The following is a 13862-nucleotide window of genomic DNA, read 5'->3' on the forward strand; positions in this document are numbered from 1 at the left end:
CCCCAAGGACAAGGCAGATACTATTCCTGGTGTGAGGGAAGAGGTTAAGGCTTTGCCAGCCTAATGCCTGCTTTTCCTTGTTTCTTCTGCAGAGACAGACAAGGCCAGCACAGGGCTGCTGTTACCTCCCCTCCCTCACTACGTGGGCTGTGTCAGGAGCCTGCAGATTAACCAGAGGCACGTGGACCTGCCTCGAGCAGGGACTGCCCGGGGCTCTGTGGGCCTGAAGGGCTGCCCCGTGCTCTAAGTGCCACACCACGGGCAGCCCGAGGGACAGAACGCTGCTGTGGCCCCGGCATCACCACTCCAGCACTGAAGTGCTCGGACACATTCTCTCCAGTGACTGCAGGCACAGGTCTGGGCCAAACCAGAGGGGCCACAAATCCCAGGGGAAGGAGGGCAGGGGAGGACGGATGGGGGAGAAGGGGACGCTTTGGGAATGGTTTCACAAATAGAACCAAAAAGCTGGAGCGGGATGTGGCGACAGGCGAGTCCTTCCTGGGTAGTCAAGGATCTGCAACAGGGCTCGTGCTGCACGTGGCTCATGGTGGGAGCGTGGGCTGGAGCACAGAGCAGCCCTGCAGCTCGTCCTGAATCCTGTTCCCTTCACCCCACACGTACAAGGCACATAGATTTAGTTCACTGAACACTTCAGGCTGTTAATAAATGTCACAGACTGTCTGCTGATAAAGACTGCAGACAGTTTCTGTTCTATAATAAATGCAATTAGGACAAACTGGATTAATTCCGTCGGTTCTGGGGTTTTATAAGCAAGGGCACATTTAACCACCCCCAAGGGAAGTCTCAGCTCACCTGCTACTGCTACGCAAAGAGCTCTGCAAGGGGGAACTTGGACAAAATTCTGTTCGCAGAATTAGCATCTTCTTATCAGAGTAATTTATAAGAATCTAAAAAAGGAACAGATTAGGCTGGAAGAACAGCCAAGGAAAAGCAGAAATGCACAACCACCACTGCTCTGCACTTGCATTCAGCACTGGTAGTACACTGACAAAAGTCCTGTTGTGTGAAGCAAGAAATCATTGCTTGAAAGGGAAGAAATAGAAAGGTTACCTCCACATCTGGCCAGGTGTGTGGGGTGGCACCTGGCCCTCGCCCACCCTGGCTCCTGCTCAGCCTCCCTCAGCCCTGGAGTAGTGCAGTCTCCACTTGAAGCAGCTTTTTTCTCCCAAGACACCCAGTTCACTCGTGCACTTACACGTCATATATATATTTGTGTGTGTATATATATATATCTCTGGCCACTTGGGGACAAAATCTTGCTTCTGAAATGGACTTGTAACTTATATCATTATATTGTGGGTTTTTTTTATGAGGGGTAAATATTGTAAAATGGGTTTTTAACATGTCCATCTTAAATGTAATTATGACCTGTTTTTAAAGTTGTAGTATTAAAGATGGTCTTTGTAAATCACTGGTACATACTATGGAGTCAAATAAAGTTTTATGTTACTCTCTTTCACTTTACCTGGGGAGAGTAAGCATCAGGCTGATGACCTGGAAGAGGGATAATCAGCACTGTATGGATACTGTATAGATTAGAAGGGACAGTATGGCAGATAAAGAAAATTCCTTTATTTGTAGATTTATATAAGCATAATATGAAGTTAGTAATCCTACTGCAGTTGCTTAAGTTAGTATCTAGGAATATCTGTAAGGAAGAGCAAATAACTTAATCTAAACTCATATCTTCCTCTTCATCTTTCTTGTCCTTAGAGTCTCCTTCCTTTTGGTCTGACTTGACACTGTTCTGCATGGCTTTGGCAAAGGCTTCTACATCTAGAAGTTAAACACACGAGTTATTGGATTTCCTGGGTGGAGCTCATTGTCCACACAAGGTTAAGGCTTCAATACTTAGAAAGCAAACAGCTACTTTAGTATGAATTAGCAGGGAGGAAAATTTTGAACAATAGTAACACACATCCAGATCTCCCTTACACAGCATTTTGTGAACTTTAATTGTGTGTGGGCAGCCTAAGACCAGAATTCTTATATTAATGGGAGGGATGCTAAAAGCTCATTAGGGAAAAGGGATTGCCTCACTGCCAGAGCTGGCCCTGTCTTCTCTGATTTCAGACTAATCATTAAAGGCTCCCACAAAAAGGCATCTCTGAATAAGATGACTGACACCTCCAGAGTCTTTTGCATCTCTAGCAAGAAAACAAAGACAACACATCTCTGCACATAACACCTCACTATGTCTGCTGGAACACCTGTCCCACCCACCTTTTCCTTGTAAACATCGGTGCAAGAGTCACCTTGCAGACTCACAGCTCTCGGAGAGGGAGAGTTAGAGAGAAGCTGATCCTTACACCCCACATTCAGTGGTTGTGTGCAGTGCCAACACCCCCAACAACCCCCTTTTCTCCTGCTCCCACCAGCACTCACCGCCTTTATTTGCTGCATCTACTGCCTCTGCAGGTAGCCCAAACTGGCTCATGAGTGGGCCCAGCTGTCCTGAAGCTAAGGCAGCACTGAACATGCTCAAAGCCTGTGGATTGGAGTCAACAGCATCAAAATAAAGTTTGCATCAGATTCCTGACGGAGTAACCCCAGGAGAAGAGCAGTCCTGTAAGAGCAGGGCTTGGGAACAGATAATGCAATAAAATAATCAGCAATTACATCCCCTTCACTTCCTTTTACATGGAAGTTGCTACAGCTTAATCTAAACCAGTCATTTAAGCTCCTGAAATTTTGCAAATGGACAAATTTTAATCAATTGGTGTAAATTACTAGTTCAGATTGGTCTGTAAGACACCAACTTTTATCACACACAGTGTCCTGCAATAAAGGACTGGTGTTTCAAGGGATGTAGTAACCATGAGCATCTCCTCCCTTCAGTCACTTGAAATTACCTTTAAGGAGCCTGAAATTACCTTTAAGGAGCCATTTGGTAAAAAGGAATAATGAATTTGCCACTATTCCTGTCATTTGCCAGAGCACATTTACAGTGAAGAAAAAGGTAAAGCCCAACTCCAAAAGAAAAAGTAAAAACCATTCCCATCTGCCCTTGAGTGACTGGAGGAAGAACTAATGCTCCATTAAACCATGTCCCTCCTCTCCACTTCTACTGAGCAACTTCCCACTCTGAACAGTGCCAGGAACCTGGAAAAGCAGGGCAAGGTGAATCAGGAGGATGGGAAGTGGGGAAGAAGTGCACTTTCCCCCAGAGCCAGCAACTACCTGCTGGAACTGAGGAGACGTCAGGGTGTTCTGGATCTCTTCTGCAGTCTGTGGCAGGGATTCCCCTGAGGGAAGGTAAGGCATCAATCGCTCCTGAACTTCAGCGTTGGCCAGGATGGGAGCCATGATCTCGGGAGTCAGAACAGCTGCCAGGTCCACTAGGAGAAAACAAAACGTTGGCATTAGACTACACCCAAAACTCTGTGTTTTTGTCATGTAAATCAAATTATCTAGTCAGGGTGTGAGTATTAAAATTATTATCACACTGCCACCATCTTTTCTTCCTCTTAGTTTTGGAGTGAGAATTTTAACTCCTGAAGTAGTCAAAAACAAAACTGAAATTAAAAAACCACCAAAAAACAGGAACAAAAAAATTAAGAGACCTTTCAAACCAATGTGGAACAGGACAGGACAGTAAACAGCTCCAAAGGACTCCTGGATCCAGCAGCTGCCTGGTCAGAGCACTGTTACCTTGCTGTCCTCCTGCTCCAGATGGCACATTCATAGTAGCTAAAATGTTCTGAAGGTCACTCAATTGAATGGGCTGGGTTGGGCTTGTGGCTGAGCTGGTTCCATTACCCGAGCTGGGAACGGGGCTGGGACTGGTCACCGAGGCAGCCGCAGGAACGGACGGGGCCGGCGTTACACGGGTGGAAGAAGTCGTGGAAGATGGAGTCACTGCAGCCGACTGGCTGCGAGAGCTGGGCAAGATAATTAGGGTAATTAACTCCCTGCAAAAACCTCTTGTATTCTGAAAAGCTTCTTTTCAAACCCTTAGAGTATGAAAAACTCCTACCTCATTTTAGAGAGGTAAAAAGCAGCCTTGATTCCCACCATATTCCCCATTCAGTAAGCCATGATTCCTCCCACAGCAGTGGCAAGTTCCCATTGCAGTAGCCCTGCAGGCCCAGGGCAGACAAGGCCTCCTACCTTGATGATGAACTGCTGGTTGGAGGTCCCCCACTCCCAAGCAGACTGGCCAGCCCAGGTCCCGTCAGTGCACCCAGCCCACCTTCCATGAACATAAAAGAACAATGGGTTTAGACATTTATTTCTTCAGGTTTTCTGCACCTCTCTTTTCTGGAGAGGCTGCTCTTGTACCTGAAAGGTTTTATTTGCTAAAATAGAGGAGGGGGTGAAAAAGCCCAACCCACCCTTCCATCCCCTTCTGCAAATTAACAGAGTCTTCTTTTCTGATCTTGCATCCCCATTAGAGCTGAACATCTCAGAAATGACTCAATAGGTGTACACAAGGATGAAGTTACTCCGGTTTGTGCCATACGTACACCATTGTAACACAGCCCTCTCCTCTGCTACACCAAAAATCCAACTTTTCTATGAACTTTAAAACCAAGGCCCTCAGCAGAAGATCCCAGAGGCGTCTTTGAGTCACCACCACTCCTCTCTCCTCACAGACCAGGGGTTTGCAGCTTCAAACCTAACATAGAGATACGGCAACAGCATCAGCCAAGCTCCTCAATGCTTCACAGGCAAAGGAAAGACAGCTCCACACACCAAGTGCTCTCAGGGGAGCAGCCAGCAGGAACCCAACACCCTTATGCCAGTAAACCAGAATCAGCCTCTTCCATCACACTTCCCAACTACCAAGGACTTATGGCAGGGTCAAGAACCTCAGCTGGGAAAAGGCCTGGCTGCTGGCCCTCCTGGAGTTGTTAGGGACTCAGCTGCTCCCCTACAACTCCTTTGAGCCACATCAGCCAACACTCCCTTTCCCATCAGCAGCTCCTTGCACCACACCTGCATTTCTCACCCACCTTTAGGAGCACCTGGGAACAGAGGACAGAACAACAGCACTCAGTGAGCAAACCCGTGGCCAACTGCAGCTACAGACCCTGCAGGTCAGTGAGCCCCTGCCAGTCCCTCCTTGTACAGGAACAATCCCATGGAACCAACACTTCCTGTCACTTATCCCAGAGCCTCCCCAACAGTGAAGCTCACCACACACTGCTCTGCTCCATTTCATGGTAGAAGTGACCCAGAAACAAGAGAGCTCCTTTGGAGCTCTGCAGAGCCCCAAGAGATGCAAACCAGCTGTGATGAAGGCGACACTCCCAGGGGAAATGATCCCCAGGGATTCCCACAACTGCTGTTTGCAGCAGCAAGCAGATGGTTCTCTTTCTGTTACATGTCAATCTGCTCACGGCTGGATGTAAAGGCAAGGAAAGAAGAATTGCTGAGGAAAAGTGTTAAAAAAAGGAGGAAAGTCTCAGGATTATGTGAAGCTTCGAGAGGAAGATCTTTTCCAAACACATCCTAAAAGGATTTTTCAAACACTAACATGAGATTTGCATCTGAACATCCCACCAATAAGAGACTTGCATCTGAAGCTAAAAAGACACCAGCCAGATCCACAAAAAATTACTTCTGAGCTTAAGCACAGAACCTTTGTCTGCTGTGTTCCTTTGCCTATTTTCAGTTGAGGGTCTGACCCGTCAGAAAATGCTCCTGGAGCATGGACAGCATTGAGAACAGACCACAGCAGGGACTACACCTCAGCCCCTTCAGAAAACACTGATTCCAGCTCTCCCCAGGAGAGAAAGCCCTGCCCTGAGCCTTGCCCCTCTGACTGGGGAGTGCTATGGGGTGGGACCACTCCGACCTTCCTCTTGAACTCTTTCTGTTTTGCTCACAAATATTCACTGAATCAAAGACAATATAAGCAATTCCATAGCTTGGAAAACAGCACATTCACCAGGAGCAAATCACTGGTTTTCAGTCCCTGCTCCAGTGAATATTTAGGATAAAGAAGTGGAGTAGAAAAAAACAAGGAGAAAAAAAAAAAAAGCAGAAGATTCAGTGCAGCAAGGATCAGAACCACAGTTCCTTGCAGATCAAGCCCTGAGATGAGTGTTGTGTAGAATCTGGTACCATTTTTCTGTCCCTGAGCTCATCTCTGAGGCAGGGCCTTGCCTCCTCACATGAAAGAAGCGCTATTGAGGTCAATAGCACTGCTTGAAAACATTGTCAGGTAAGATTTAACCTGGCAGGAGAAAATACCATTTTGGCATAAAGATATTAAAGCATTTTACCAAGTCCTCCTAAGCCCGTTGGTCCGATCAGCTGCATGAGCTGGTTATGGCTCATGTTTCCAAGAAGGCTTTGCAAGCCACCCTCACCTAAAAACAAAAACATTCTGAAACACAACATATTCACATGGTTTTTTTCACAGCACTCCGGCTCAAACAGCAGGAGATTAATTGGCATCACATTCTGTATGGAAAAACAGTTTCAAGTGTTTACTGATTCATGGCCTTCATAAAAGATAAATGTAACTTGGTTTCATAAAGAGGTAAGACTCCAGAGAATCTACTGGAAACAAAGAGATTTCTCCTGGCAGTCTTAACTTTCAGCCTACACCTATTTAACAGCACAGTTTATTCTGCTAAAAGCACATTTATGCTTCTGGTATTAATGCTAGCCCCAACTCACCCTCCACAGCCATCAGGGATTTCTTCCTAGGGAACTCTAGGGGCTTAGTCTAAACATAAATTTTAAAAAAAAGCCTCTGCCATGAAGGAGCAGAGAATGGACTGTACCTCCTAGTGCTGAGAGCTCGTGGCCTCCACTGGCATTCCCACCCAATGCCCCTGGCATGGGGGGGTTGTTGAGATACTCGTTCACCTTACGGCAGTGCTCCTCATCCTTGTCTGTCTTCGGCTCCTGCAAGAGAATTGCTCTTGGTATGAGTGATACTGGGGGCATTTTGAGCCAAGACCTTTGTCACTGGCTTCCCACAAACCTGCATCCAGAAGAAGAGTCGTTTTGATCCCGCCTTGAACTTCAATACATACACACGGCCTGTGGTGCACTGCGGGACTCGCTTGAACTCACAGTCATCGGGAAAAATAATCAAATCCTGGAAAGTGTGTCAGGAGAAAAAAACGTTTGAGAAAATACATTGATGTTCCTTTTCACCTCCCAAATCCCTCTGCCCTCCTCCACAAACTTTCTTCCATCTGCTCCTCAGAGCAGAGAGCATGTGGAAGTGCAGGTCTGTCAGTGGCATTCTCACCCTAATTTGTCCCGGAGGAGCTCTTTCCACAGTGCCAGCAGATCAGAACATGACATAACACCTCAGCACTGAAACACCAGCTCATACTCACATCCTCCACATTGCCCGAAGTCCTGTCCTTCCAGCAGAAGTGAATGAGGGAATCATCAGTTTGCTGGATGTATACAAGGCCTTTTCTCTTGTCTGGAGTTACAGTGCTGCCTTTCAGGGACATCTTCCCTGCCCGAAATTCCACCAGGTATTTGCTCGAGGAGCCTCGAGAGCCTGGCACCAGGCTTGGAAATAATGCACCCGAAGACATCCTGGAAAGAGAGAGAGCAGCAGGTGTGATGAGAAACCTTCCCATATCCTCTCTTCCCAGTATCAAACTTCAGCCTTTACCAGGTGGCTTCACAAAAGCAATCTGTCCCGCAGCCTGCAGAATTCCAGGGTGAGTCAACCGAGCTAAAGCAGAATCCTGGATGAGGACAGGAGGCTCTACCGCCCTCCACTAATAAAGGACAGCCTGTGTGCTGAGGCACTCGAAAATGAAGCCACCGTCCCCCAGAACTTCCCTCTTCAGCTGGAGCCGTGGTTCAAAGCAGGAAGCGCTGCTGTATGTCCAGACTGCGGCTGCAGCACCCCGCAGACCCCACTGACCCTCAGGCGGACCCCCGGCCCCGCTCCGCGCTGACCGCCCCGGGGCCTGCGGCGATGCCGGGCCCGGCTGCGCGGCTGTGCCGGGGCCGCGCTGCGCTCCCGGCCCGGCCGGGCCCGGCCCCGCCGCTGGGCGAGCAGACGGAGCCGAGCCGGGACCGGGGAAGGGCGGGGGGGTCGCGGACCGGCCCGGGCACCCCCCACCCGCCCAGAGGCCGCGATCGTTTGCCGGGCCCCCCGAGGCCGCCGTGCCGCCTTTCCCCCGGCGGGAGCCCCCCAGCCCGGCCTCCTCCGGCCGCGCGGTGCCGGGGGAGCCGCGGCGGCCCCGAGCGGTACCTGCAGCCTTCAGCCTCCTCCTCCTCCTCCTCCTCCGCCGCCGCCTCAGCTCTTCCTGCCCCGCGCGCCGGAACCGGGGCGCGCGCCGCCGCGGCTCCGCGCCATTGGCCGGCGCGGCTGTCAATCAAAGGGGGCGGGGCCGGGCGCCCCTGCTGTGTCACGGAACATGGCGGCGCTGCCCCTCACCCCCCCCAGCCCCTCATGAGCCCCGCGCCCCCATCCCAGCACAGCCTGCCTGCAACTTCTTCATTCCCGTCATGGCCACTGGATGCTTACAAAAAAATAAATCATTCAAAAGTCCCGGGTTGCCTCACAGTGTTTCAGTATTGCTTCCCTGACCCAAATCGCAGGTGTTTGCAAAGAGCCCACACAGGTGTGTGCCCAGCAGCTGCGCTGGGTGAAAAGTCCTTGGTTTGCTTTTTAAAAGGGGTTTTTGGCAAAAAAATTACTGTTAAATTGTTTTAAATTACTAAACGAGAATAAATAGTTCACGTTAGGTCTCTTCCAGGATAGATGGTTCCTGTCCTTGTTAATCCCGCTGCCAAGAATTCTATAAATGCTGGATGCGTGAAAAGCTGCTCCCCATTTACAGCAGGACATCACCTCCAAGATACAAACGCTGTAAAGCAACTACCAAGTTAACTCTCACACCGATAATATTTTTTATCAGAAATCTGCTCTCTCCCCAGCTCCAGCTCCCAGCTGGCCTCCATCCGCAGCCCAAGGTGAGCTCAGTGCTGGGAGCATTCCTGAGGCTCTTCCCGCTGCCAATTCCCAGGTTTGGATCCAGCAGCACCAGCACCGCAGAGCCCTTGCTGTCCTGCACCCCATCAGCCCACGGGCTGCAGGGCAACAGTGCTGAGGAACAGAGTCCACCACGGCTGGACACCTCCAATTTAAATCATCTTTGTCCAGTGACCATCACAATGAAATCCCGAGGCTCTTCCCACTGCCAATTCCCAGGTTTGGATCCAGCAGCACCGGCACTGCACAGCCCTCGCTGTCCTGCACCCCATCAGCCCACAGGCTGCAGGGCAACAGTGCTGAGGAACAGAGTCCACCACGGCTGGACACCTCCAATTTAAATCATCTTTGTCCAGCGACCATCACAATGAAATCGAGGTACAGCCCCAGAGCTGGCTGAGCAAAGCCAGAGTCCTCCTGGCCCCAGAACCAGCTGCTCTGTACGGGTCTCACAAAAATCTCTGTCACCATCCAGAGGCCCAAAGGGTATTTATTTATTAAGTATTTATTATAATTTCTTTCTAGCTGGTTTCTCTATGTATACTAACACAGTTATCTTATATACAGTGTTTAATCAAGTTATAAAAGTGACATTCTTTCAAAAGGTGCAAAGTTATTAATGTTTTGACACATAAACTACTGAGGCGAGATCTGCATCGAAAATAAAAACTTTTGGACTTTGAGAGCATTAGGAATGCCAGGGTTGGCCAAGCAGAGCCATGTCGGCAGCACAGGGAAAGGGTTCTGAAAGTGTTACCAATGAAGAACAATAAATTAGAAGAATGGGTTTGGAACTAATCTGAAATTTTACTGAAAATTTCAGACTAAAGGAAAGGGAGACAGGGTGAAGATGTAGCTAAAGTGTTCTTACAATGGAAATGTTCCCAGTTTCTTTTGATATCCCATGAATATTCTATACTGAAGTTTGGATTAAACACATTGGTACAATTGTTTCATGCTTTCACATAATGACAAGGCTTTAGGTCTTTGAATTTAAATCCTGGCTTAGACAAAAGGGATGCTAACCTGTACACCTCCTCTTAGAAACAAAACACCTGTACAGTTTATTTCCATTCAGGCAATTTCAATTTATATGCATTGGTTTTAAAAACATCACTCCAGCATCAAACATACTATGTAGTTAAAGTGAGTTTTAAACTCCCATTGGTCTAATATGTGATTCATTTCAATCCTCACCTAAGAAAAAATTTCCTATGGCACATATAACGGGTCTGGAAAGGGGTCAACAGTGCTTGATGCTGTCGTTAAAGCTCAGGTTTTTATCAAAACTATTCTTATGCTGTTTCACATGGATCAGCAGTGTCTTTTCACATGTGTCTGTGCCCATACCAGGAACAAACACAACCCTACTGTGCCACTAAGTCCAGCTCAAGTTCTGAGGACTTCCATCAACACAAATTACAAATTTTGACAACAGAATCAAGTTGCCATGAACAAGATTCAGATTGTTCCCTTCCTTACTGCCTTGAAGTTTTACAGCTTCTCTTATTTTTCCAATGAAGACAACTAAATTTCCCCTAAATGTAATCCAATTGTTGTACACATGATTTGCTGGAAGAATTTCTATCAGTACATTAATTTTCTTTTTCTTTTTAATCCTCTGACAAACACTTCAAAAATCTGCTTTCTCAATAAAATCACAGATGTTCTGGACACAAATCAGACCAGTTCTTTCTTGAACTCTTCATGTTGCTGGCACGTAACACCAACAATTTCTAAATTACTGTAAACTTCACAGCAGCACAGCCACTCTCCATTTTTGCCTGGTTACTCAATTAAAAACTTTCATAAAAGAAGCAGCAACTTTAAGATTAGTTTTAATTACTGGACCTAATTTTTCAAGCCTCTCTCCACACCCTGGCCCCTGAAGTATACCACTTGAAAGAAAATGAATGCATCAGTTCAGTAATTGATTATTTCCAGTATTATATGGCTTAGATGGATATGGAAAAAAAAAAACCAAACAAATGAAAAAAACCAAAAAAATCCCACTTTTTGACATCACGTGCTCACAGGAAACTTGTAATAGTTATAACTCTGCCAAAGCTTTAAATTGATTCTGCTTTTTTTACAACATACAAAACAGACATGACCTAATAATGAGAAACATGCAAACCAAAACTTCCCCAAAACGTGAACCTGCGTGGATACACACATGGAAGTGCTTCCAAAGGAAAGTTTAGTCTAGAAGCATACACAGTGCCAAAGCTGCCAAAGGTAGTGCAGAAGAGTTAAGCCTCCAAGTGGTAGCAAGCAATATATTGTACATTGGAACCACCTCGACATTCCTGCTATTGCTTCCAAAGCTTCTCCTATGTAGGAACAGCATTTGACCTCAGGAAAAGCACATTTTGGGTGTGCCTTTCCCTTCTCCTAAAGTATGCTCTAAGGGATTTATCACAGGTATACAGTTTAATGCTCACAGTGTCCCAAAGTTGTGAAGACTCTGTTACAGACAACTACAGTGAGAGAGGCTCGGGCTGGGTTTTGTGTCCCAAGTCTCTCAGTTATGGAATTGTTGAGAGTGGGGCCAGGAGTTCCTGTCCCCAGGGAGTGCTACATACAGTATGGGGAGTGTGACAGGACTGGATTTGATCCTGTTGGTACCACGTTGGCTTTTCATCCCTGCTCCGAGTGCCAAAAACTTCAGCTTCTTCTCTATTGTACTAAGTATCAAGGATATTATCTCTATTTTATTGAAGTTACGTAGTTTTCAAGGATGTTATGTGCTCTACAGATACAGCATATCCTCCTGCCAGAGAAACTAGGGGAGGAAATGGAGAACCAAAGGTTCCTCTGCAAATTAGTGAAAACTTGATGATTTCAGGTGCAGCTTTACGGAATGAGCGCAGTATTTAAATATTTGGCAATCCAACATTAGTGAGAATTAAATCATTGATTGTTGACTGATAGAATTTCTGTTAAAATTTACTTTGTAAAGCTGGGTTTTGCTATCAACAAAACCAGAGTAACTGGCTTGGAATGAAATCTAGTAACTAGATGTCCGGATGAGATGAGCAATTGCTTCTGGAATTTCAGTATATGTCTGGACAGTCTGAGAAATTTCTATCAAAATAGCCACCTGAGTACAGCCAATCTGGAGTCCCAGTGTATGGGTTAGTGCCTTGATGAAACCATCTGTAAAACAAAAAAAGGAGAGAAACAATAAAAGGAAAAAAGCAAACAGAATGAATAATTATTAACAGGGGAAAAAAACCAGTGTTGCTTCTTTCACAAAAACAATCTAAAAATACACTGGTATTTCTTATAAAAAAATTCTTAGGAAATATTCTGAACATGAAAATCATTGAACTTCCTACACAATTATCATCACCTTGTAGAACACCTTTTATTTTAGCATAAATTCAAGGAGTATGAAATGGATTTTTAAATTGCTGTTCTATTCCAAGTAAAAATAACATTAACACTCTAAATTATATATATTAATTTTTACTTTAAAAGAATGCCAAATCTGTTACACAACCATTTTTGGAAATTTCTCCCAAGGGGAAACAGTTTCTGTTCTATGGAGCTGTACCCTGCACAGATCAACAGCTGCTCACTTGTAAACCACATTAACCAAAACCAATTTTATATTCTCTGGAAGAAGAATATAAGAAGAAGAAGGCTTTGGGAAAGAATGCCTTCTCTTTTGAATTTCATAAAATCATGGAGCATCCCAAAGTTCTTGCCTTTGAAGGAAGCATCTGCAGCAACTGGCCATGAAAACACACTTGACTGCACAGCATTGGCAGCTGTGAAAAGCACCCTGTGGGAGCAGCAGCCAAATCACACATCACTCCCTGATGCACTCTGTGACTCAGAATTCACTTGAATATGAGTCAAAAAAGCAGTTTCTGAAGTATCCAAGCCAAGAAATCCAAAGAGTGTGAAAATAAAAGGCCCTAGAGGACCACAATGTCTTGCTCAACTACTAAAAGTTGGACAGGAATTGGTTAAAGGAGGGATGACACTTAACATTTTAACATTCATTTTAACAAAAACATGACTTCTGTAGGTTTAAAAAAAAACATCCAACATTACCACAGTAGTTACTTATGACAGGTTTCAGCATTTATTGTTGGATATTTTTTCCAGGACAGACTTAGCAGTAATTTTGGCTTCCAGCTACATATTTAATTGTTGACCCAGCAGTGCTTTAAGTGACACCACAAATTGTGCTGTCATGGAAGCAATCAGACACGTGCTGTCCTGAACAAAACCCATCCAAGCAGTACCCAACTATTCCAAGCTTAAACAAATTCCTCCTTCCTTGCCCCTTACCGTGTGTGCCACTCCACCTCGTCTTTCGCACGCTCCTTGCGAGCAGCTCTTTGTTTCTCTTCTAGTCTCTCCTTCTCTTTGCTTGCCACATCTAGACAATGTTTCAAGAGAAATTGGTAATTTAGCAAAAAAGAAACAAAAATGCAGAAAACATAGAAATTAAATAGAATTCATTTAAGCAAGATAAAGCATTTGCTGTACACAGTCTCTAGCAACAAAAACCTAAAACTCATTTCAGAGAAGTTGCTGCTACAAACGCAGAGCTGAAACTGAAATGTTGGCGTTTTATCTCTCAGAAACACCACACTGAGACAGCAGGGAAGAACTCGGATTAGGCATATCAGAGAGAGTGATTTTTTTCACTATTTGGCCATGTGTTTCCTCTTACAGACACCAGGGCAGCAGAGCATGTCTGCTCACCACATTTCTCCAGACAAACTCCAGAGTAAGTGGAGCACATCTGCAGCTCCTCCCAAGCTAACATACATGCAAACACATCACAACACAGGACAGCAGCTCTGGGATCCACCTGAGATGCATCTGCTCTGCCAGATTCTTCTGGGAAAAAACAGACATCATACACTGTTCAAAAGCATGTTCAGTGCAC

General features: G+C 45.9%; 3 protein-coding genes across 9 annotated transcripts in view; 1 reads left to right on the top strand and 2 right to left on the bottom strand.

Annotated features, from left to right (window-relative positions):
• Nucleotides 1-1475, top strand: part of LAMA5 (laminin subunit alpha 5) — an 85404-nt gene extending 83929 nt beyond the window's left edge. For all 3 annotated transcript variants that reach the window (XM_031506565.3, XM_085558257.1, XM_085558258.1), the window contains exon 80: nucleotides 93-1475. In XM_031506565.3, the coding sequence (XP_031362425.3) occupies nucleotides 93-247 (155 nt within the window). In that variant the 3' untranslated portion in view covers nucleotides 248-1475. The remainder of the gene's footprint in view (nucleotides 1-92) is intronic.
• Nucleotides 1476-1573: 98 nt separating this feature from the next.
• Nucleotides 1574-8259, bottom strand: ADRM1 (ADRM1 26S proteasome ubiquitin receptor). 4 transcript variants are annotated; one of them, XM_085558260.1, is made up of 10 exons: nucleotides 8207-8259; nucleotides 7326-7536; nucleotides 6962-7078; nucleotides 6759-6882; nucleotides 6252-6338; nucleotides 4132-4213; nucleotides 3781-3902; nucleotides 3202-3359; nucleotides 2407-2509; nucleotides 1574-1797 (listed from the first exon to the last, which is right to left on the bottom strand). In XM_085558260.1, the coding sequence occupies exons 2-10, from the start codon at nucleotides 7533-7535 to the stop codon at nucleotides 1691-1693; spliced, it is 1110 nt and encodes a 369-aa protein (XP_085414386.1). In that variant the 5' UTR covers nucleotide 7536; nucleotides 8207-8259; the 3' UTR covers nucleotides 1574-1690. The 4 variants fall into 4 exon arrangements, with proteins under 4 accessions (XP_085414386.1, XP_021409273.1, XP_085414387.1 ...); XM_021553598.3 differs by having other exon boundaries at nucleotides 3673-3902; XM_085558261.1 differs by lacking the exon at nucleotides 6252-6338.
• Nucleotides 8260-9422: 1163 nt separating this feature from the next.
• Nucleotides 9423-13862, bottom strand: part of OSBPL2 (oxysterol binding protein like 2) — a 33981-nt gene continuing 29541 nt past the window's right edge. For both annotated transcript variants that reach the window (XM_021553603.4, XM_085558259.1), the window contains exons 14-15: nucleotides 13256-13346; nucleotides 9423-12109 (exon numbers count right to left, since the gene is read on the bottom strand). In XM_021553603.4, the coding sequence (XP_021409278.1) occupies nucleotides 12007-12109; nucleotides 13256-13346 (194 nt within the window). In that variant the 3' untranslated portion in view covers nucleotides 9423-12006. The remainder of the gene's footprint in view (nucleotides 12110-13255; nucleotides 13347-13862) is intronic.

This window comes from Lonchura striata, chromosome 20, assembly GCF_050655825.1.
Source record: "Lonchura striata isolate lonStrDom1 chromosome 20, ASM5065582v1, whole genome shotgun sequence".
In the NCBI taxonomy this organism is placed as follows: Eukaryota; Metazoa; Chordata; class Aves; order Passeriformes; family Estrildidae; genus Lonchura; species Lonchura striata.